General features: G+C 40.9%; 1 protein-coding gene across 3 annotated transcripts; it reads right to left on the bottom strand.

Annotated features, from left to right (window-relative positions):
- Positions 1–3,298: 3,298 nt before the first annotated feature.
- onecut3b (one cut homeobox 3b) lies at positions 3,299–19,616 on the bottom strand. 3 transcript variants are annotated; one of them, XM_020043517.2, is made up of 3 exons: positions 18,537–19,616; positions 10,788–10,889; positions 6,650–6,737 (listed from the first exon to the last, which is right to left on the bottom strand). In XM_020043517.2, the coding sequence occupies exons 1-2, from the start codon at positions 19,600–19,602 to the stop codon at positions 10,795–10,797; spliced, it is 1,161 nt and encodes a 386-aa protein (XP_019899076.1). In that variant the 5' UTR covers positions 19,603–19,616; the 3' UTR covers positions 6,650–6,737; positions 10,788–10,794. The 3 variants fall into 3 exon arrangements, with proteins under 3 accessions (XP_010886876.2, XP_019899076.1, XP_034145284.1); XM_034289393.1 differs by having other exon boundaries at positions 6,651–6,737; positions 10,783–10,889; XM_010888574.3 differs by lacking the exon at positions 10,788–10,889 and having other exon boundaries at positions 3,299–6,737.
- Positions 19,617–25,043: the final 5,427 nt, after the last annotated feature.

The raw sequence follows: 25,043 nt of genomic DNA, 5'->3' as shown, positions 1-25,043 counted from the left end.
GAGATAAAAATGTTTTCCTTTTATACAACAACATGAAAAATCTTCTGAATACACACAAATGCAATCAACATAGTTCAAATAAACAGTATTACAAAAACAGGGAGAAGACCACTCAGAAGGACAGGGCTCCATCCACAGAATCACACACAACAGACCAGGGGGGAAAACACACAACAGACCAGGAGAAAACACACACAACAGACCAGGGGTGAACAGCCACAGACCAGGAGAAAACACACACAACAGACCGGGGGAGAACACACACAACAGACCAGGGGAGAACACACAACAGACCAGAGAACACAAAACAGACCAGGGGAGAACACACACAACAGACCAGAGAACACACAACAGACCAGGGGAGAACACACAACAGACCAGGGGAGACACACAACAGACCAGAGAACACACACAACAAACCAGGGGAGAACACACATCAGAATAGGGGAGAACACACACAATAGACCAGGGGAGAACACACAACAGACCAGGGGAGAACACACAACAGACCAGGCTAGAACACACACAACAGACATGGGGAGAACACACACAACAGACCAGGGGAGAACACACAACAGACCAGGGGAGAACACACAACAGACCAGGGGAGAACACACACAACAGACCAGGGAAGAACACACACAACAGACCAGGGGAGAACACAACAGACAAGGGGAGAACACATAACAGACCAGGGGAGAACACACAACAGACCAGACAACCAGCACAAGTTGAACAACAACTGACATTTTAAAGACAACATCAGACAACATCAGACGACGTCGTCCCTGTTCTCAACCTCTTCCAGCCCCAGTCATTTTTTAGTTTTCTCTCCCTCTCCTCTTCCCGGGAGTACAGTTCATCCTGCGTTTTCTAGACACTTACATAATATCCATGCATAAAAGAATGGCTCACATCACCCCTGACAACAGAGGTGATCTGGTAGGTTGTTTCTATTTTTTAATATGGGAACACTGGAACACACAGAAGACAATTGGCAAACAGAACTGTAGATTTAAGAAAAACAATTTGAAAAAGAAATGATTTGTGTTGTCAAATGAAGAAATCCTTTTACTATTCTGCATTATTTTACTTCATTCAATCATTTACCCTGATTTCTTCCTCCATGTTACCAACAGTGCGCTGAAGAAGTATTAACCGTTTCTGTAACATATTTTTGACACTGAATGCTATCTTTCAACCAAACCCTATTATAAAATGTATAGAAGGTAAGGTATGTAAACCAATAAAACAAAGCATGTATGTTTATTTAATAGGCAAAGGCATGCAATAGTCAATACCTCTATGCGCACAAGCAATTTTTTACATTCCATACCTGGTCTGATTGTGCCACATTTATCTGCAATGATTACAACCAAATGCTTTCTGGCCAATTATTTCACGGCCAATTCATTTCATGGCCAATTCTCACTGGAAATTCTGTCCAATTCTTTAATGCAGAAGTTTTTTAATTCAGTCACATTTGTGGCTTTTTGAGCATAAAATGTCTATTCATTATTCTGAAGGAGACAGTTAGGCCATTGGTCCATAAGTGAAAGCAGAAGCTTAGATGGGTCATGCAAAAGACAATGATGTTAAAAACACTCAAGCAAGTCTATATCAGAATGGCTAAAAACCTACAAATACTAAGTTTCTAGTCAAAGTCCAGACTTAAACCTGATTGAGGTATTGTGACAGGACCTGAAAAGAGCAGTTCAAAAACACACAAATGTCACTGAGTTCAAGCAGTTTGGCATGTACTTTGTAAAAGTATCAACTATTTTTATTATCTGTTCCATTAGATTGACTTTATTGAATATCAGGTTTTAGTTAAAGATCTGATAACATTCAGTTTCAAAAATACGAAAAAGTCAAGAGGCAAATGCTTTTCACAGCACAGTACTCCTCTTCCCTAGGTTTCCTACCACCTTTGCCCTTACAACGACAGTAGCACAAGCCCTCTCCAGCCTTCTACCACCTGACCTCCTTTACACCCTAAAACCTTTACACCCCACGACACTGCCCCTCTGTCCAACAACATTATCTTGTTAAACCCTAGCTAGCAACCTCATATCCTACTTCTGGTTCCTTCTGGCCAAAAGCTCTACCACAACACTTTCATATTTCTCAGCCCAGACGCAACACCTTCCAGCTCCTCAAATCTACAACACCTTTCCATTCTTCAGCCCTGAGAGCACCTTCCCATTCCTCAGTCCTACAGTTCCTCTTCTCAACACACCTTTCCAGATTTAATCTTCAGTCTTTCACACATTTTTCTTTACCAATGCCATTCTGTTTTTGTCACAGTCAGAAAGTATATTCATCATGATAGCATACAGAGGAATTCATGCAACTGAGAATAAATCAATACATAAATAATTAAATCAATCAACAAACCATATGAAACAGTAAAAAGGCTTCTAGTACACTCCCTAAATATAAACAATTATTTTAGCAGTGATTCATGACTCTCGTTGCTAATAACATTGTTTGTTTTTGTTTTACTATGTACGCTTTACATGAAAGATTTGAGGTATATCAGGATGAATTGTCTACATGTGCCTGCCTAGTCATGACACAAGCCAGGACAGAGAGTAGGTGAAGAGGGCTTGAGTGGTGGGGGTTAGAGAACTGTTTTTTTTTTTTTTGGTGGTAACTAACTGGCTCTTGAATTAACCTCAATGCTAGCCAATGAGAGAGAGGGATCTGAGGGTGTGGTTTTGGATCACAGGGAGACATCACTCGGGACATACACACTCCCGTTTCAATTACATAAAAATATCTCTGGAAGGAGTGTGTGTGTGACGAAATACAGACACACCTCTACACCTGGGGCCTTCTTTACATTCACACCCCATTGCACGCAAACACACACCCCCACACACACACACGCACACAAACACACACACACATACGTGTGCACAATCTCAGGCTCTCTGTTAGTCAGACCTGCACCACCATGTGCAATGTGTCTCATTCATTAACCCATGTGATTGTTTGGTTTAGTTATCATAAATAATAGAAGCAATGAAATGCACAAAACTAAGTACTTGTGAATTCAAAAAGGAGTTGATGTTTAAAACCCCCTCTTTTTCCTTTGTGTTCCCTCCTTCACTTTGACATACATATCATGAGGTGAGTGTTTACTAGAGAGAGAGTGTGTGCGTTTGTGTTCTTAAGAGAGAGGGTGTATTTGTGGGTGTGTGTTTTGGTTGTGAGAGTGTGTCTTGTGTTTGTGTTTTTAAAACAGAGAATGTATGTGTTTTTAAGCGAAAGAGAGAGAGAGCATGTGTGTGTGTGTGTGTGTGTGTGTGTGTGGGTGTGTGTGTGTGTGCGCGCATTGGCGTGCATGCATGCTTGCCTCTGTATGTAAATAACGTGTGTATAAATGCACGTATTCTTCTGTGCATGACTGTTTGTGCGTGTGTGTGTTCAGAGCAGGCCAACACGGATTTGAAGGAAAAAGGCACTCCACTCTTTCTGCATAGCAACCACCTCCCTGTGGTCCATCTGCAGCGCAGCTGCTCTGTGTGCCCATTTAGAATGTACTGTGTGTGTGCGTGTGCGTTTACTCAGTGTATGTGTGTGTGCATTCATTTACACACCTAGAGACAACGTGTGTTTGTGAGTTAGGATTGTGTCCTGGCTCCAGGGTCAGACAGGCAGCTGAAGTATCTTTGGTATTGGTGGCTGTGTCACAGTCCACTCTATTCTGTGAGGTAGCCACAATGTGTCTCTATGACGTCTGCTTCACTTGGGATTTGAACGCAGCACTTTAACATCCACGCTATGAACCTCCAAACTGCTCCGTGGATGCCCCGGTCTCTGCCCTGCCTCTAAGTGAGAGCCCTCTACACCCCCCATGGTCGCTGTCCGCATCTCCACCTTAAATATGATTATCGCCCGCTAGAAGATGCTACACAAGTGGAGGGAAAAGGTTTCCCGAAAAAAATATTTATCTTCCTGGTTCCTGCCTTTTAAAGTATGTCCACCAACAGGAAACAGGAGGTCAAAGGTTGAAGTGGAAGTGACATTGTCACCCCGTCTTTCGCCCAACACAGTGCCCTCTCATTGGCCTTTCAGCAGAGAGGAATGCAGGGGACGGTCCAGTTCAGGGGTAAAAGTTCAGAGTTCAGGGTGAAAAGTTCAGTCATAAAGAGTTCCTTTGGTAAGTCCAGCTAGGAGTCCATCTACTTCATCACGCAAGTATTCACAAATTTGCACAGTCATTCATTCGTATTCCTTTGTTTCCTTAGTGAATGATCAGTCTTTTTCAAGTTTTTTTTCTTCTTCTTTTTTTTTAAATACTTTTTATGTTTCGTCAAACAAAGTGCTTCTTTACATGTAGTTTCAGCACAACAGAGCACAATAGTCACAAGAGAGATTAACTTTGTGTCTAGAGTACTACTTTTTACCCGCATCAATATCATAGGAAGAAAGACAGAAGAAAGAGGAGAGGAGGGCAAGAGAGGGGAAGGGACACCTAAAGCTTGAAAGACAGAGTTTATTTACAGTTCATTTTCAGTAGGTTTTGGTTAGTATTGATCGTATCTATGCATCCATTCATTTGATGTATGGAATGGCCACATCACCCCATAGAACAAAAGGGGGGGTCTAGAATGATTTGTTGGTTGCTATGGCACTGGCCCCCGCTAGAGGACATGGTAGTGGACGGAGCTCCCCCTGCTCTCTCTGATTATCATAGAAGGGTTAACGTCATTGGCACTCAAATCATATTGTGACGTTTGACCCTTCTTTTTGGCCACTAGAGCAGGGAAGTCCCCTCCCGTTACTTCGATAGAACACTCAATAAGGTCAAGATTATTCCCATTTGATTGTTACTCTTAGGTACCTGAAAATACCCTCCAGTAGCTACATGGTTAACAGCCATAAAAAAAGATGAAATCTCAGTGAAATCAACGTGAATATATGATTATGGATGATTCACGATAGTCTTTGGACATGTCCTCGGTTCCCAAAATAGCTCGGGCTGTGTGTGAATCCTCGTGCATGTGTGTGTGTGTGTGTGCATGTTTCAATACAGTAACCATACCTACTGCTAGATTCTGCGCATTGGTGAAGCAGTACAACCCACTCATTCCAATGCATCCTCAGACCAGCCCGTTTCTGTCACATAATGGGTCTAATCTGAATGCGCTCCAGTGTCCCCCTTCCTCCCTTCAGTATGACCTGTGCTGATGTGAAATGGTAGGGAGGTGGAAGACAACAGTGTAATGATTGTCCTCCTGGCATTTTGGCTTTCACCTCTCTGTCTTTTACACCAGCGCAGATGAAGAAGAACCTGAGGGATCTGGTCAACCCTGGCTAGATCCTCAACCATCCGAACAAACCTTATGTACGATGGCTGACATTTTGTGACTGCTAGAATGTATGTAGTTATGCGTTTGTCCTATTTGAAGCCTAAAAGTGTATTTTTCAATTGAAAGTAATTACAACTGACGTGGATTTAGACATATTAAAAAAAAAAGGTTTTACTGTTGATTCTAACTGCTGGGTGGTCGTGTTAGGCAAACAGTATTTGATGGTTCAGAATGTCAAATTCAAGAGCAGGTAGGCTATGGTAAATGTAGCCGACTCTGTCAAGGAAATGTATATTAAAAACTAGTTTTCTAAAAAGAATGCCTGCATCTGCATTATATGACACTGTTGAGATGTCTGCATCCAGGGTGTCAGACAGCTCCACCTGCAGTGAGTGTCAGCAGTATGGGGGAACGACCAGCAGGTGGTACTGTTGCACTTAAATAGCAGAAACTAGAGACTTCACACGCCTGGACTGTAACACACTAAATGCATTGAACACACACACACACACAAAAACATACAGACACACACAAATATATAACCTACATACAAACAAACACACTGTAAAAGGTGTGTGTATCTGACTGAGAAGAAGTAGCGAGGACATGTCTTTTGGTTGCCTGTTTAACACATGTCCACTGGTGCTGTGCAGTCAGGTCTATTGCCGTAGGTTGTCTTTGGTGTATTTGCTTTGCCCATTAGTCAAACACTTGCCTGACTAATCTTAGCTATTTTAGGCTCACAACGCATCAACCCTCAGACTTTCCCCTGATTGTTGTTTTGTTTTTGGTTTACCGACAGAATTGCTAAAACTAAATTGTCTGTTGGTTTCTCTTTGGTTTCTGATAATGTGAAATTCAGCACAAAACGATTTCAGACCAAGGGTCATACCCACCTGATTCAACTCATCAACTATTCTTGAAGACCAGGAGTTGAGTCAGGTGTGTTAGTTGTGGAACAGAAGCCTGCATACACTACTATGGCCCTCCATGACCAGGGTGGAGGACCACTGCTTCAGACACAACCCCCCTCCATCCTCTCCCACCTCCTTCCCTCTCAGGCCTTGGAGAAGGTGGCAGCAGAGGAGGTGCCCGGTTGTGCAGGGGATGACCCGCCGTTGTTGTTGTTGTTGCTCCCGTTCCCGTGCATGTGCCCGTGGATGTTCCCCTCGGCCCCCCCGGCAGACCCCCAGCGGTCATGGCAACGTCGACGGGCGTTCATGAAGAAGTTGGAGACCGTGGAGAGCTCCAGGCCCAGCTGCTGGCTGATGGTGATCTGCATCTCCTTGGAGGGCCTGCGGTTCTCCCTAAAGATGGCCGCCAGCGTGCGGCGCTGCAGGTCGGTGAACACCAGGCGCTGTTTCTTTGGGACCAGGTTCCTCTCACGTCCCTGGTCCTGCTCCTTACGTTTACAGGCTGGAGAGGGGAGGAGAAGGGATGAGAGGGGAGGAGAGGGGGAGAAGAAAGCGGCAGAGTTATTCCAAGTTCTTTCCAAATGGCGTCCTGGTATTTTTGAAAGTGACTTTACACATCTTTCTGGCATTATTGGTAATATACAAATGTCATTGCCAAAGAAGAACCCACTAAATAATCCATATTGAGAGAGGTTGGACAGGAAGGGGAGATGCATGCAAGCCAAATAAGATGATGGATTGATTAATGAATGATTGAACTAGTGGATTGAGTAATATGAGATGGATGGATGAAAAGGTAGATTGGTTGACAGGTGGAATGATGGAAAGGCTAATAGGAGTGAGGGATGAGATAGCTGGAAATGAACTGGGGTTGGGGGCCCAGTCCAAAAAGAACATTTTACTAGATAGTTCCTTGCACTCTAGATGCACTTCCCCTTCTGCTTGAATGTGCTGCCCCTATCAAGTTGTTCTGGTATTTCTGGGAAAGGCTGTGTTTTACTGCACATTTACTATACCACAGGTCAATACAGTCTCCCAATCAACTGTCTATCCTGACCCCTTACTATACCACAGATCAATATAATCTACCAATCAACTGTCTATCCTGACCCCTTACTATACCACAGGTCAATACAGTCTCCCAATCAACTGTCTATCCTGACCCCTTACTATACCACAGATCAATATAATCTACCAATCAACTGTCTATCCAGACTTCTTACTATACCATAGATCAGTAAGTCTACCTGTCAACTCTTTCCTAATCTCTCACTATACCGCAGGTCAATATAGTCTTCCAGTTATCAATCCTGACCTCTTACAATACCACAAGTCAATAAAGTCTGTCAAACTGTCTATCATATCCTCTTACTATACCACAGCTCAGTATAGTCTACCAGTCAACTGTCGAACATACCGTATATTCACATAGTGACAGAAGTAGTAGCAATAGACAGCTAATCGCTGTTTACATATGGCTTTGATTGTAGAGCCCCTCCCACTATAAAAAACCAATAGTCCCTAAAATGAAAGCTGTAGTAAAGTGAAAGACTGTCTGCTAGGTAGAGAGGAGAGAGTGATAGGCTGACAGATGTAAATTAAGGGGATGAAAGGAGAGGTGTAGAGTCCCAATGTGGACATGAATGGATTTTTAGGGGGGAAAGGAGTGAGATGGAAACAAGACAAGTGATTCTTCAGCACCACTGAACAGACTTTGCTTTAGTGTGTCTGGGCTGAAACAGTGGACTGATTTACATATCACAACAGAGGAACATCTCTATGCTTTTGTTAAATATATGTCACAATTCAGAGCATCAGTTTAGCATGTCCTGATAGGATTGTTATTGAAGTATAGTATTATTTAGCTTACAATAGGTATAGGATCTGATTTTCTGTTTTGGCTGTGAAAGCTGCAAGTCATTGATAATTCCATAATGATATGGGATATTTCTTATCGCTAATCACTTTCATTTTGCCTGCACAAGGCTAGGTTAGATTTGAACCTTGCTATTGCCTTTTCAGTGGTTGGCCTTGAGTCTCTTTGATCTGCATTGGTAGCTAGTGGAGTGTTGGTGTAGAGTATTTTCTTGCTTTGTCGGCTGCAATAGGTCTAGCGTTTCTGAGCCGTTCTGTGCGGCTGGCCTAAAAGCTGCAATGATCGATTTTCCGCGGTTTTCTCCAGAACACGTGGTCCAGTAATCAGGGCTCCCTTCCCCACCCAATCGATCTGTATTGATCTGTGAGCCCGCGGTTTCTGTGTGTGCGCGTGTGTGTTAATTTGTGTGTGTGTGTGTACGTGTGTGTGGGTGTGTGGGTGTGTGTGTGTGTGTGGTCGTGCGCCGGTGTGCAACCATGTGTGTGTCTGTGCATGCACACGTTTCCACACGCGGCGGGAGAGGGAGAGAGCGGAAGCGAGCGTGTGACAGCCAGCCAGAGAAGAAATTGTTTATCTCAGGAGGAACAAAAGAGCCGTCGTGAAACAGACTGTCAAACCCCTGGTATTAAAGCAATGGAAAAGCACAAAGAAATCCTTTTCCTTCTTTCACAATATGTGTGTGTTTGTGTGTGCGAGGCTGAAAGAAATGTTCTATGCAATGTGGGTGATGTATGGAAATGATTGATGACTGAACTGCAGGTTTAGACAACAGCAGAAAACAGATTTGACTGTGTGAAGGCAATCAATGTGTGTGTGTGTGTGTCTGTGGGTGTGTGTGCTCGCAAGCCTGGGTGTGTGACGACTGTTTTGGCAGGAGGGTTTGGGTGTTTGTATTGGCCAACTAGTCTATGTCTACAGGGGAGCAGTGTGAGTGTGTGTGGTCTGTGTTTTTGCCTCAAGTTTGTATGTGCTCCAAAGCCGGGTTTCAATTGTGGCGCCCCAGACACGTACTCGTCCAGTTGCGACCTGGTGAGGAAAACGTCTACATCCTACCGTGCGGAATAACACCCAACCTAGGGGCTAGGGTGAGTGTTGGCCACTGGTTTAAGCCGCTACCTCAGGGACACGTACTGCTGCAGTTTGGGATCGAACCTGGCCCGCAGTTTTTTTTCTGCAAAATAACCTCTTTTTCCATACTCTCCTATTAAATAAAGCATAACATTGCCTGATCAATATATATTTTAAATAGAAAAGAATGTGTGCATGTTTTCTTATGCAAGCTGCAACTTAATAGTTTTTTGGTGTAAACCATTCCCAAACCTAAATCCTTACCGTAACTATTTGGAGTTAATAACTTGGGAGTTAATAAACTTAGATTTAACCTAATCCTCACCTTAACCTTGGCCTTAACACTAAACCTAACCTTAAAATCTAAACTAAATATTGAAGTGAGCTACATCAACACGCGCGCGAGAGAGCGCGCGCACACATATGCAGGCAAGCACACATTCACACACACACACACACACACACACACACACACACGTGAACACTTTGGTGTTCCCTTCTTTACCCATTTTGGGAGCAGAATGCATAGCAGCAGTCCATCCACTCCAGTGTGCTTCGTCTGTTAGCTCCCTTGTTGTTCTCAATTGTTTTAATTTGCCCTCAGATTGATAGTCCCCATATCGATTGATCCCCGCTTCAAAACCATTTCATGGAACGTTTATTCAATTCGTTCAGGCTCGGCCACGCCAAGCTCTCCCCCGGCTTTCTAAGTGACGTTCCAACCCAACTCAATACTGACTAATGTAATGACTGAATGCTAGTGCTAATATACTGATAATTTAATACGTAATGTCTGTTTCCAAACAACTGCTGCTTTCGGCCATTTTACAATGCCAACACCGCTCCTCTCGGTTTCCCTCTCATTAGCCCAACCAATAGCATTACAAACACTCCAGAGGCAGACTGCAACGTACAACTTGCATGGAACATTTATTATAGGTCTAATCAGTTAACCCGTATATAAAATTGTCAATTCAATATACAGTAGGCTATTATATTCGTTATTGTAAAATAATACAATATATAATGAATATATGGGGTTAAGATTAGCCCAAAAAAAGGACTTGGAGGAATATATTATTACATATTATGTTGGCAGTAAGTAGGTGTAGACTATATTAAGTAGAAATAACCGCTCGGTGCTAGGACTGACTAATCAAACGGAGCTGCGTCTTCTGTTTAGAGTGGCTGTTAATTTGTCGTAGCCAACCCCGAAAGCTCCCTCGTTGTTTCCACATAAGTTAAATAGCTTACACCATATGCAAGAAAGATCTTCTTCAGCATTATTTTTCCTTCCATTGCAGTCTTATTGCTTTTGAAAGAACAATAATAACGTTTTGCTCAGAATCGCTCCCTCATTGACAAGTTTACACGTGACGTCTCACACCCTAATAAAAAAACGTTAGGCGCTTAGTAGAATCATAATTCTTTACTATGACCTTTGGCACTTGCCGGTGAGCAGCACATGACCGACATGTAAGAAGTAGTTTAAAGGGTGTGTGTGTGGGGGGGGGGTATATTAATGTGCAACTATGGGTGTGTTGTATGTGTGTTGGTGTAGGCATGTGCGTGTGAATGTGTGTGCGTGTATTTCATAACTGACCGCACCGTGCTGCTATAGCGGTGTGCCTGGGACCAATGCTGGGGCGGAATGACGTGATCGCGTTTTGCGTGCGGTGAGACGAGCCCTCTCCCTTACTGGACGGACTACTGCAGGCGAAAAACAGTTTATGTCAATCAATCACTGTCGGTCACACCTCTGGGATCTACGCTCATTGATTGTATTGATTAAAGCCAGTGCATTGCTGTAAAGTCAACGGTTGGATACCCACAAAGACATGCCACAGCAACGGTGCAGCCGTCACTATTTACATACGAATCTACTGTAATTGAAATTTGATTGATTTTACTTAACCATTTCGTTCATTTGTTGATAAAATCATGTGCTTTCTAATGTAGCCTAAGCCAAGCATGTAATTGCTTTATAATGAAGTTTCTTGTAGTTGCCTTGAAGCAAGAGATTATTTTATTAGCCTACACATTAGCTACCTAATGTTTGGGCTAATAATTGTGGAAAATATGTTACAATATTGTGAAACGAGGTTCCTTAGAACCTAATTAAAAATTTAATTTTAAATCGGCATTTAGTCATTTGGTATAAGCCTAGTTTGCAGCAAAAATAAAAACGAAAAGGGACAATTAATTCGATATGATTAACGCTAGCTTATATAGTGCGTAAGCTATGGGTCTGAAAATGTATTTTATAGGCTATGTATTTTTATGTCACGGGCTCCTACCCCAATATTTATTGTGGTTTACAGTTAAAATAAGGGGCTTCAGAGCTCCGAAATGTATGGAAATTAATTTAAAATAAATAAATGAACTCCTGGGATACGCACAAATAGCCGGTGATCCATATTCATTAATATATTCGTTAATGAAGCGCTGATTTTGTTGGACCGATTGGTGTATTTAGAGATAGTTTGATAATTATGGACGATTTGACTATTTCATACAAAGTGGTCTTAACATCATTAATTACTCTGTTTCTTTATATTTATATTAATCAGATTATTTAATTCGTAGTGAAATGTACAGATGTGTTTTTCCCCCTCATAATTATAAGATAAAAGATAAGATACAATTTTAACCGATTGCTTTGCCTTAATTTTGGTTTCGTCTTCAGTTTCACTCAATAACCTTTTTGTAAATTAAGTGTTGTGATTGTACATCATAAACATGGCAATAGGTGCTAATATTGCTGAACATAGTAACACACACACACACACACACACAAGTAGCCTGGTAATTGCACTGCATGGTTTAAAACCCTGAATTTTGGCAATATTAACTATTTTGTCGTTTGTTTAAGGGGCTTGTATATGTTTTCCAGTGAGAATGCAAATACAAAAGTTGTTGTCATTTGTGCCCAGTGTAAAATAGGTTCATAACAATGAACAATAGCGAACAAAAACTAAGGACAGCCGCTCGTCATTTGAACAAGTTGCTCAAGAACCATAGACAGCCCAAGTGTTTTCTCTACATTTAATTAATTGTCTCACAACCTCTTCTCTCTTACTTTTGAAAAAGTTCTGGAGGAACTTTTTTCAAGCTGTGGAGGAGAGACATGCACTACAATGCGCTAGAACATGAAATTAGACAGTCCAGGGGTGAGGTGAATCCTAAAATCAAATTGTCAAATTAATTTACTCGTGCAACAGTAAAAGGTAAAATAAATAAATAAACATACTGTTTTTACACTTTTTTTCCTGGGGCACAACAAAAGTTGATTCAAAGTGCAGCTGATTTCAGCAGAAGTCTTCAGGGGTAGGATTCAGTATCGTTGATAAAGGTCTACTACCACGGAGAGGAGGACACTATTCCACTAGTGGACTAAGAAACTGACATCTCCCCAAACACTTAATCAAGTACTGGTTTCCAGGTCAGAAGAGGAGAGAACATAGGAGAGAGAACTTGGATAAACTTATCAACAAATGAAATGAAAAGTGGCTATGGACCACAGAAAATATAAAAAATGGATCCCTATGTATTTATAAATGATGCATGAAGTCATCTGGAAGGGCATTTACAACCCTTTGAAGGTGTTAGCCATTTTAATCTAGTCAAGTGGGTGGAACATCTTTCCTGAAGACCAGATCTGACTTAAACCAAATCTTCTGCAAGGGTCAACCAATAAAGTTGAAAGTCCCACCTAGCTGATGGGACCGCAGTCATCAGTAAGCTTTTTAGTGTATTTTTATTTCAATGTTATACATTAAGGATTTCCCCAAAATAGCCATGAGATTTGTACAGTACGCCATGTAAATATTGACATATTGGTCTAAAACAGGCTATTCACTGTTGAATTCTATTGTTTAAGCCTGTTGTTTAATCTGAGTATTGCATATGTGTGGTGTGTTCTGTGGTCCTGTTCATGCAGTGTTACTAAACATGGGGTGTTTGTTCTGTAGTAGCAGGGAGGACCATTGATGGTGGAGACGGGGAAACAGAAGGGGGTGGAGGCGGAGGACAAATCTGCTCGGCTGGCTGCTGCTGGTGCAGTGCCAGAGATGGAGGGAGAGTGAGAGAGAGAGAGATAGAGAGAGCGAGTGAAGGGAGCAGAGGAGAGGAAATCGATACAGATTCCAAGTGAGTCAGATAAGCCTGAACAATGTAAAGTGCAGACACACTCTATAACCCAATCACACACGTACACACGTATACACTTACACACACACATACACACACAGTACAATGTGGTTGCATTCCTCCATAAAGATGCATTACAAACCCCATAAACCATAGCAACCTTTAAAAATCAAATGACATCACAGCCTTGGATTGCATGGATGTGGCTTTGCTGACATAAGCAGAAACTCATCATTACCAAGCCATACAACATACGCTACAATGTCCCAGTTCAAAAAAAATATCTAACTGGTACATTGAGATCAGGTCAAGAAGGATATTTCTATGCCTACTTGACCAGATCTTCTTTCTACAAGAGATGGTTTATCATAAAATGAATTTCAAGTTTCAGTAAAGATCTCATCCCAAACTGTCAGGATGTTATTATACAGTCTGTGTTTTTTCTTACTTTTACTCCATCTTTCTCTCCAGTTTGGTTGAATCCAATTGATAATTAAGGTTCTGCCTGATTTCAGCAACTCCGAGTGAGGTAGGACAGTCAATGAAATTTGTTGCTTGCTCAACCAGGATGTGTGGACCGTAATCCTTATGCTCCAGAAGGAACACAACCTCTACCTTTACTTAGCTCACAGCAAAAATTGTGTCCATTAAAATTACATTAAAGTGATCAGAACTACAATGTAGACAATGTTAATGTTGTAAATGACAATTGTAGCTTGAAATGTCTGATTTTTAATGGAATATCTACATAGGCGTACAGAGGCCCATTATCAGCAACCGTCAGTCCAGTGCTCCAATGGTTTTTGTGTGTGATAATCCAAGTTTATCCTTTTAAAAGGCTTCTAATTGATCATTAGAAAACCCTTTTGCAATTATGTTAGCACAGCTGAAAACTGTCTTTCTTTAGTTTAGTTGAGTATCTGGAGCAGAGTGTCTAGTCTGTGAAACAGATGCCTCACAGGTCCTCAACTGGCAGCTTCATTAAATATTACCCACAAAACACCAGTCTCAATGTCAACTGTGAAGAGGCGACTCCAAGGATGCTGGCCTTCTAGGCAGATATGAAAAGAGAAAGCTATATCTCAGACTGGCCAGTAAAAAGAAAAGATTAAGATGGGCAAAAGAACCCAGACACTGCACAGAGGAAGATTGGAAAAAGGTCTTATAGACTGACTAATCTAAGTTTGATGTGTTCAGATCACAAAGAAGAACATTGGTGAGATGCAAACCAAATTAAATGATGCTAGAGGATTACTTGACACCACCTGTCAAGCATGGTGGAGGCAATGTGATGGTTTAGGGTTTATTTGGTGGTGGTAAAGTGGGAGATTTGGACAGGGTAAAAGAGATCTTGAAGAAGGAAATTATGCAGTGCCATGCCGTACACTGTAGACAGCCCTTGATTGGAGCCAATTTCCTCTTATATCAGGGCAATGACCCAAACCACAGCTCCAAACTATGCAATAACTATTTAGAGAAGAAGCAGTCAGCTGGTATTCTGTCTGAGTGGCGGCACAGTCACCGGATCTCCACCCTGTAAGAGGTGCCCATCAAGACAATCCAACTTGTGGGAGGAGCTTCAGGAAGCATGGGGTGAAATCTCTTCATATTACCTCAACAAAATGACAACTAGAAAGCCAAAGGTCTGCAAGGCTGTAATTGCTGCAAATGGAGGATTCTTTGACAAAACCAAAGTTTGAAGGACACAATTATTATTTCAATAAAAAAATATTTCCTACCTGGTCAATGACTATATTTCCATTCAAACTAATTTAATGCATGTTTTCATGGAAAGCCAGGAAACGTCAAAGTGACCACAAACTTTTTTAATGATAGCGTACGTTGTGGCCGTGGTGGATGGCATGTCTTGTTAACCACATCATGTGACTTTGCTTACCCACGAATCCAGGTTGTTACATAGCCGACACCACTCTCCTCCACCGCCTCCTCTCTTCCTCCTGTTCTTCCCACTCTCCTCCCTCTCCCTCACGCTTATCAATTATTAAAGTCTCCATCGATCGTTTCACTAGCCTGCCTCTATCTGCCTGTTGACGGCTTGCCCAAACTCACCAAGCTTCCACCATCCCAGCTCTTGGCTCACTGGGGGTTGTGGGCTATTGTGGGATGGGGTGTGGGTGGTGGGTACAGGGTATGGGCTAATGGTACATGTAGTGTAATTCCAAAATGTATCTTAGTCTATTCTGTATATCAGGGATTATAAAACCTCTCTGGGGCTAAAATGAATGGAATGGCTTGGGGTTCCTCAGGAAAGTTTGAATAACCTATAGATCACATAGCTGTTACACCCCATTGACAATACTCACACAAAATCTCCCTTATGATGACTTATGATCTATCCTGGTTCTTCCCTACAATCATTAATCTGTTCCCAGCTGTCTGAATTATCATTACCATGGATAGCTCCACAACTGGCTTTATGTAAAGATACTGTCTACTGTCTAAGAGTTTAAGCTGAATCATGTTTTGGTGCTGGACTGGAGCAAAAGCATGACCCACAAGGGCAATCATTTCTACACCAGTGATTGAATCCTAACTTAATATCAATGGTCACAACTCACATTTTCTTGCAAATAAAGTACTGTTATTTCTAGAACACTGGCACAGACAGAATATTGCTGGATTGATTTTCATTAATTCCTACTTGCAATCATGGGTCTATTTTGTCAAGTTTTATCAGATGGTTTTCTTTCTATCATCCAGATTTATCTCTCAACTCTTTGTCCTGCAGTGCAGTTTCCAATTCACTGAAGCAGCCAGTCTAGTGCCAAAGGCAATGGCAGTCATAATGGATGATAGGTTATAATTTTGTGAGGTACTGCAGAAAAGGAAGGAGAAACAAAGGGAAAGGGAAAAACTGAAAGACAGATATTGAAGGAAGGAAAGGGAGTGAGACAGCGAGTGAGAGAGTGACAGGTAAAAAGAGAGAAAGCAAAGTGAGAGTGAGAGGAAAAAGAGAGTGGGGGTTGGGAATGGGAAGCAGCTTTATTGATCTCATATGTGCAAAGCCAGGCAAACAGGGAGGACAGAGCTACACTATTAATGACACACCACACTAGCACGGCTACTGGTTACAGCTATCTATCTTTTTGACTGTATAGAATGTAGATAGGTTGTCTATAAGGAAAATGTTACCCCGGTATCCAAGCTATGACTGTGCAAGTTCAAATAGCTCTAACAAGGGCCTGACCTGCAGCTTGTGATCCCAACACTATCCTACATAACATTATCCTCCACAACATTATCCTCCATGACACTATCCTCTGCCATGTTATCCTCCACAACACTATCCTCCACAAAATGATCTGGCACAACACTATTCTCGACAATATTATCCTCCATAACAATGACCACTAGAACACTATACTCCACATTATCCCCTACAACCTACCTCACAACATTATCCTCCACACCATTATCCTCCAGCCATACATTTTGACAGTGCAAATGAATTAGTGGTATTGACTGTAACACATTATGTACTGTAGAAAATAATCTGGAGGTGTCAACACCCTCTCTACAACCTGCCAACACCAAAGCATTCCTTACAGAACCCTTTAGCTATCCTGCTGGCCCAGTCAGTTTGTGCTGGTTTAATGCCTCTGCAAATGTGTAGTGTGATGAATTGGGACCAGGCTACTCTTATACAGATACACATAGGAAACTTGATTGTGATTTGGTAAGACATGCAACTCAACTCATCCTTGCTGACACACACAGACACATACACACACCACCCAAAAAGGTGTACAAACTTATTGTCAGTAACTCCTAAGCCATTTAAATGTAATGTACACTAATCAATTTAAAGCTGTAGCCAAATTAAAAGTTGTGGAGGGACATTACAGTCAACGAGTCTGGACACTTAAGAAACACAGATATATTTTGTTTTATTTAATTGTTAATTACGGGTGTTTACTAGTTTCCACTGTCTGTTGATGAGCACATTTGAGATTTAAAAAGAAGCATTCAAGTATATGTCTGTCATAAACGGGTATTCTGTTTAGTTTCTAAAAATTTAGGCTTATTTATTAGTTGGTGAAAACATCCCCTCCTATTTTACAGAACACATCTTTTAAAAAATGCAGTATAAAAACATCTCTTATTCTCCTATTACACTTAATTTGGATGTCTCTTCTTTTGACATTATTGATTGGATTATAAATAAAATAAATTAACTTAAGAGACAATCGAATAATAACTTGATAATACCTTTTATTTGGATGGTTAGTAGAGCACTATTGCCGATGAAAAATGAATGTGGCAAATGAAGACATGTAGCCTACCTAGCACGCAATTATCTTATATTTATTTTAGTACCGTTTTTCTATTCTCAAGGGATTGGCCAGTCTACATCATTTTAAATATTGGCATGAACCAAAAGCCTACATCCTCGAAGCGGAGGGACGTGGTAAAAGGAAAACCCATAGGCTACCTACGGTCTAATTTTAGAACGTTAATTACGAAGCGGCCTAAATGAAAAGCCATCATAGCCGTGTGGCTAGCTGTCGCTCAGGTCGGATTCGAATATTGATCCGTGTGCCATATTTAAAAGGGAAGAGTGGGAACTCGCTTATTGATCAGCAGCCAGAGGTCACGCGCCCCTCTTACCGACTCTCCACCAGCGCGACTATACTCGTCTGTGTTCAAGCTGGCCATCAGAGACACGTGAGGGTGTGACTAAGTGAGTGTCTTGTTTGGAACGTGTGGTTTACGAAGACCCCGATGGACAGGACAACATGTTAAGACATACACAGAAACCGGCTTCTCTTTTTAGAGAGGGCTTTGGGGATACCCCGACACTCATGGTGGTCGATTATCCTCTAGGTGGTTAATATGGTTATTAAAATCATGTGAATATAACGTGTAGGAGAGTGTAAGCAGTAGATGCTTTTTCAATGACCCCTGTCCATGGTGCTGAATAATTTGGATGTTGTGGTTTAATCTGATGGGTATAAAGTTATTTTGTATTCGGAATGACCTAAAATAACAAACCGTTAACCTAAAATAAGTTGTACAAAGCGTATCACGTGTATTATAGCAGCATATGCAATTACCAATTCAACTTAACAGATGAAGTTCGAAAAAAGCGTGAACATATGCCTTTGAGCTCAAAGCGTCAATAGGTTACTATTGATTGTTAAATACGCTTACCACCCGACAAAGGCCAAGAGACCATAAGTATCTTACCCGCCAACCGAAGAGCAGACATCCGCTGAAACTCAGGCTCCTGGAGCCACTTCCACATCCTCCTGAACGTCTCCCTGCCGGACTTGAGTTTACTCCACGGCTTGGGGTTCCGCAGAAGATCGGAGAGGGTTCCTTGGGATCGACATAGGATCCTCTGGGCGAAAATGGCTTGGGGAATGGAGTAGCGCTTCAGTTCTGCCGTTATCCGCTGAGCCACCTCCTTTGTGTTGATCTCCTCTGCCTGTCCACCCGACCCTCCTCCCTGGCCGGACCCAGCGCCGTGCCTCTCCCGCTCTACCAGCATCGCTGCCCCATTGGCCTGGGAGTGGAGGTGGCTATGTGGATGGTGCATCCCGTTAAGGTTGGAGATCATGCCGTGCCCATGGCCACCTAAACTCCTGGCAAGGTGCTCTTCACTCCTGGACAGCATAGTTGCGTGGGACTCGAAGCCTGTCACCGGGGAGAGCATCTTGGCATCGTTAGAGAGGTGAGCACTTGGGCCGTAGGCTGAGAGCGTCTGCTGGGAGTTGTGCAAAGACCCGAGGCCGTTGGACAGCGGGGATAGGGACCCATGGCCCATGCCGGACATATCTTTCGGATAGTGGCCATATAGGTTGCCCATCGACGCCAAACCGCGATGATCATCTCTCATCAGCGTAAAACTCCCGCTGACGTTCCCGGCGGAGAGTCGTTGGTGGGCGGCTGCGTGGTGGTGGGAGTGCGGGTGTGGGTGGTGAAACTTGTCGGAGACCGTGGATATGGGAGGTAGGTGCTGGAGAGGTGTCAGGGTGGTGTAGGTGTTGCTTAAGCTCATCCCGGACTCGCACATGCTCATGGCTGGGTGAAGATGGCCGGATAGCGCTGAGGCGTCTGTCCGGTAATCTCCGGTACTATCCAGGATGGAGGCCATGCTGGACACCATCGCCGACCGACCGTGCGCGTGAGAAACTAGGTTACGGTGTGAATGGGCGGAGGACTGCCGAGCGTGTGAGGAGCTCATCAGGTCCCCCGCCTGTGAGTGCGAGACACCGTGGAGGTTGCCAAGATTTTCCATTGTGAGTTCCATCGCTGAAAGTATATATTTCCCAAACCCACCTCCCTCCCCTTCTTATCTTTCCCTCCCCCTCTCGCTCTTTTCACTCACACTCACACACAGACAGCCGGGCGCGCTCACACTCCCTCTGTCGCCCACCTGGAGCGATAAAATGTGGCTACCAAACGGTGTCAAACCGTATCCATTGATTTGAGTTTTTCTCCAGTCAATCCTACATAGTTCTGTAAATAATTTCTTTTTATCCAAGGTACGGGAAAAATCGCGTGTAGTTCTCGTCCACGTTCGGTTGTGTTGGTGTCCAGTGTCTTGGGCGCTCGTAGCTATATCTCATCCCTTGTCCAACAGCGCTTCCACTGAAAACTGGCTAAGCTGCGTGTCAGTGTGTATTTCAGCGCGCCCCTGTGTATTTAAAACGGGATCGGTTACGCGCATTATAGTGTGGGATTTACTGACAGACAGCGTAGATATGTGAGAGGTGTAGGCTCGGGCTTTAACTCATGCACCTGTGTGTGTGTATGTTGGGGGAGTGGCGTGTCGGGTAGAAAGAGAGATACAAAAGTTACAATATATCCCCCCTAGTAGGCCACTACATCACAATACACGCACAATTACATTTTATTTTCACTCGTCGCTCAAGTGCCCTTTCTAGATAAACTTAGTTTTCCCATGGAGTGAATGGTTTGGCATTTATGCGCTTAGTGATAAACCTGATCAATGTATTGATTGACAGAGATTAATGTGGCATGACCCTGTTAGGAGGGTGAAGGGGTGGCGAGGTCACAAAGTTAGGATCCTAACGCTGTTCATTGTGATGGTGAGTTAAAAGGGGAAATGTATCTTGTCTGAATTATTTCCCCCTAATCCAGTGTTCTGACGTTCTGAGGGTCCAGTGTTGAAGTTCGGCTGTTATGTAGAGCTATTTGTTTGGCCCAAAAGAGAAATTAAACATGGGGACGTATACCAAGATTTTCTATATACAAGTGTATTTTATTGTTCCGATTTCAGAAATGTTTGTTTTTGTTTTCATACTTAAATACTTGATGATAAGATGCATCATGTCTTGAAAATAAACCAATATAATGTAGGCCTACATTCTTTGCTTATATTTAAACTACGTAATAATATTTATTTTTCTTTTATAATTACTTCATTGGGAAACATTGGGAAACTGTTTGAAGTTGTACTTTAATTATTTTTTATAGAATTTGTGATAACGCGTCATGCACGGTTTATGATTACTTATTTAACAGAATTCTGAATTTTATTACATCTTTAAATAATATGCTATGAATTTGTATCATATACACGTATTTTCTTTTTTTTTTTATTAGGCTAAATATCAGCTAACGTTGCAACATACTGCACATGTAAGCGTATATACAGACATTCTTAAGGACTTAAGGTCTTTCAGTGTGTCTGGCCGGGTTGGCCTACTCTCCCTCTATCGATGACCAACCACTATTGGAAATAAATTACCTTAGGAGAGCCAGAGAATCGGTTAGCTCCGCATGCAGAGCGGGTTTTCACCTTGGGAATTGGCTCCGAGGCGCAATAGGTAGTGATAGATGTTAGCTGGAGGTCTGACCCGAGTGTGTTTGTGTCCTGTTTGGAAGTTATGAAGCTGACTTGATTTTATGTTTCTGCCATGAACTACATAGGCCCTATCCGACTAAAGCCCGCTGTGGATCTTGTAAGTGTAAACAGACAAGATCCGGACAGAAACAGCATAGGATAATAATGCACGACGTGTTAGAACCAAACACGGATATACAAATCCCAAAATGTAAATGATTATATGACGAAAAAGAATTTCGAGAAATGGTAGAGATGCAACCGTACAATTGTTTATTTGATGAGTGTAAGTCATTTCGTTAATTATATTGCAATTATTTAAATGTTGATCGCATGATGGCTGCACGCTGCAATCTCTCTTGTGACCATCGTCCCACTTCTGAAACAATATCCTAGTCAATATTTAATTTAATGGGATCAAAGAAAGTTTACATTTAAATTAAATATTTTTTTTATTTTTTTTTGAAACACCGGAAACTCTTGAAACTAACTAGGCTATTTGATCAATGCCATCGCTTATTCGGATTTGTAATCATTATGATTTTGTAAAAACATTTTAGTTAAGAACACATATATTTTTTTTAATCAGAAAATGGTAGCAAGTGACCGACATTTTCTAGAGATCATGACATCAGATTCACCTGTGAGTATTAACGGCACCTGTTATTGGTATTGTATGGCCGTTATGATTAGAAATTAACAACGTAACGACCGGAAAATAAAACCTTTCCTTTGTGAGGACAATTTACTAAAATAATAAATAACCCCAAAATTGTACATCCAAGTTAATATAGCTGTTTTAAGGCAAGCATCAATGTTTGGACGTTGAACCGATTCGAATTTCTTTTGAAATTATGAATCAAGTAAAATGTTGGGCCAATGTAGAGTTTAATATGAGAAACTGTAAGAATTAATCCACTGCTTTTGGAAACCAGAATCAACCTGTTATTTAGAAAAGTGCAAAAAAAGTTGGATTAAGTGAAAACATATTATCTATATTAATGCTTATCATCTTTATATATCATGTTGCTCTTAGTTTTATAATTATATTTTTATAGTTTATAATATTAGTTCATAAATAAGAAGGCTGATTACGCGTAATTTTTTGTACCACACAAATCTCTTTGTAGTTAGTACTGGTACTCAATTATTTTACCACGTTGTGTAAGTGATTTAGTAATTCGCTTTATTGACTAGCTCTATACACTTCTCAACCTTCATTATAGTTATTTCCCCCAAAAAAGCAAGTTATCCCTCGTCCTTGAAACACATTTTTGTTCGTAGATTATTTTCATAATTTATAGTCTATTTCCTAGAAACGGTCAAATACTTTTGTCTTTAGCTGTGCTTGTGTTTGTAAGTGTGTGTGTGTGTGTATTTGTATTTGGCCTAGTTTGTTTGGCTCCATATCTATATGACATCGAGATATTGGCTCTCACCCATGATACATGAGAACAGTAGTTATAGCACAATACATAAACAATATATAGGATAATCCGTGAGTCTCCGTTGTGTTTGAAGTCTCAAAAATGCTAAAGTTTGTGGACGCATTTTATAAAAACATGAAAGGCTTTTAATCAAAACAGGGCTGAATGCAGCGAGTGACGGACTGTGGACAGAATAATGAAAAGCGTGGCCTACGTCTTGGTCCTATCGATACGATTGGTAATCGATATTTAGTGAATAGAAATTCAAAGGTTGTTAAATGGATCTGTTTTAGGTAAACAACTTCAAAAATAGATTGTCTTCATAAAGCAATAGGCCCACTAAGACAAACTTTGTAACAGTTACATTCAGAATATACTTTTGATAGTTATTACAAAATACTCATTTAAAAAATGAAGTTTATTTCTTCTTATGTAAACCACGATAAATTGTAGGTCAAACTTCAACTTAAATATTTAGGCCAACTTCAGGTTAAAATAGGTCCAAAATAAAAATAAAACGTTGAAATAGGTGTGTGAAATATTCGTTGAAATAGGTGTGTGAACGTAATATCAGGGTTGTACTGTACACGTAGTTTTCAGAAAGACACATTATTTTAAATAGTTATTCAATTAAACCAGTTCGACAAAATGTACGTTTTCTATCGAATTATTTTTTCAAATGGCGTTCAAAACTGCTTTTTAGTAAGTTGTAACTAGTACATTTAAACAGGGCCGGTTCTCCCATTAGGAAAGATTAGGCGAAGTATCTACATTAAAAAATAATAATATAGTCCTCTATCTAATTAGAACAGAGTCAATATACATCTACATTATTATTTATAAATCCATGGGGCTAGAAGAACATCTCTGCTCTACAGTATGAGTATCATATGTGTTTTTAAATTATTATTAATGATCAATTAAAACAAGTATTGTTATCTTTAGAGCTAAATGGATTTAAGTTAAATGACCGTGTTATTCAATTGTTTATTGAAATTCACAATATTATGTAAAAAGTTTTAAATGTTGTGTATAATTTATAAATGGTCTATATTCAAGAAGTTATCATCATTTGCATAATCTTCATCATTGTCATCATCGTCGTCCTCACCATTTTTTTCTTTTTCATCATTGTTTTTACTGATTCTCAACAAACAGTATTACAAAACAGGATGGGAACTATAATACTATTTCGTGGCTTGCAAAGCTATTTATTTGATTCAGTCTAACATCCAAATGTGAATTCTTTTGGCGGAGATTTTAATGATACTGAATTTATGAGGATTTGGGAGGTAGGTAACAAGGTAGGGAAGTTCGGGAAGAGAGGCTTTTTATCTTTGAAGCAGCACTTCATCATTGCTTGTTTTTCATCCTCCTTTTCTATGGTTTTCAGTCAATTTCTTTACATGTTTGATTTAATTTGTCCTTCGTTCATCCATCTTTGTATTAACAAATGTATGGATCTGTTGAATGGTTGTTAGGCTGATTTATTGATTAATCGATTTCATGTGTAATGAAAGAAATCCAAACATTAAGGTAGATTTTTGTATTTAACAATTTCAATATTTTGCTACAATTATATGAAATTATAGTCCACACATATTCTATATTTTATACCTTATAAAATTAAATTGAAACATAAAAAAAGACACATTTCTACATTTTATGTCATCAATTGCTGATTCAATATGGATGTGTCTTTTTTTCTTACCAACTTGACCACCAATTCAGAAGTTTCTCCATAAAATATTTTAGCAAATATATTCTTTGGTAGAGACACATTTGCTTCCAGAACTCCTTTTATAATAAACCACAATATATCAATACAAATATTAAACCAACTTAATGTAGCATACATGATATGTCTGGCATTGATATGAATAATATTTTTTTTATTTCCTGAAAATACACTAGAAGAAAACTCCCACAACCTTTAGATCCACTGGGGCACTGGTTGCTAAGTAACAGAGGGAGAGATAGATTGAGAAGAATAGTGGATCAATTCTGCAGGGATGTGTGTGTGTGCTTGTGTGAACGCGCTTATATGTGCACTCTTCTCCGTGTGCACGTGTGCATGAATATACAGTAAGTAAGGAGGGGCTGGGGAAAGGAGGAGCTTGCTTTCATCCATTGTTCACAGGCAGATAGAAATACTGTGTGGATCACAAAACACAAATTCAAATGGTTAACCATACCAGTTCCTTAATCCCAATGAGGATATTCATTCTAAATGTTGTGTTTCTATATGTCACAGGTCATCCTCCGTCCCTCCAGAGGCTTATCTGTTCGATTGGTTGTGTCTTGTTTAGTGAATATGGGAATCTCTTATCTTCTCCACACAGAGGCATGGCCTAAACAGTCAGATATACCTGTACACTCACAGCACCGCAAAGCCCAACAGGGATACATTGATCTTCCAACATCACCTGAAAATATGACCCTCTTCATAACCTT

Source organism: Esox lucius, chromosome 3 (genome assembly GCF_011004845.1).
Source record: "Esox lucius isolate fEsoLuc1 chromosome 3, fEsoLuc1.pri, whole genome shotgun sequence".
In the NCBI taxonomy this organism is placed as follows: domain Eukaryota; kingdom Metazoa; phylum Chordata; class Actinopteri; order Esociformes; family Esocidae; genus Esox; species Esox lucius.
Note: the sequence above shows the minus strand (reverse complement) of the source record. Positions and strands in the feature narration are given on the sequence as shown.

Coding starts and splice junctions, on each gene's coding strand:
- onecut3b (XM_010888574.3), bottom strand. CDS start 19,602: ATGGAACTCACAATGGAAAATCTTGGCAACCTCCACGGTGTCTCGCAC. Junction 6,738..18,536: donor GTCTGCTCTTCGGTTGGCGG/GTAAGATACTTA, acceptor TCCCCTCTCCAG/CCTGTAAACGTAAGGAGCAG.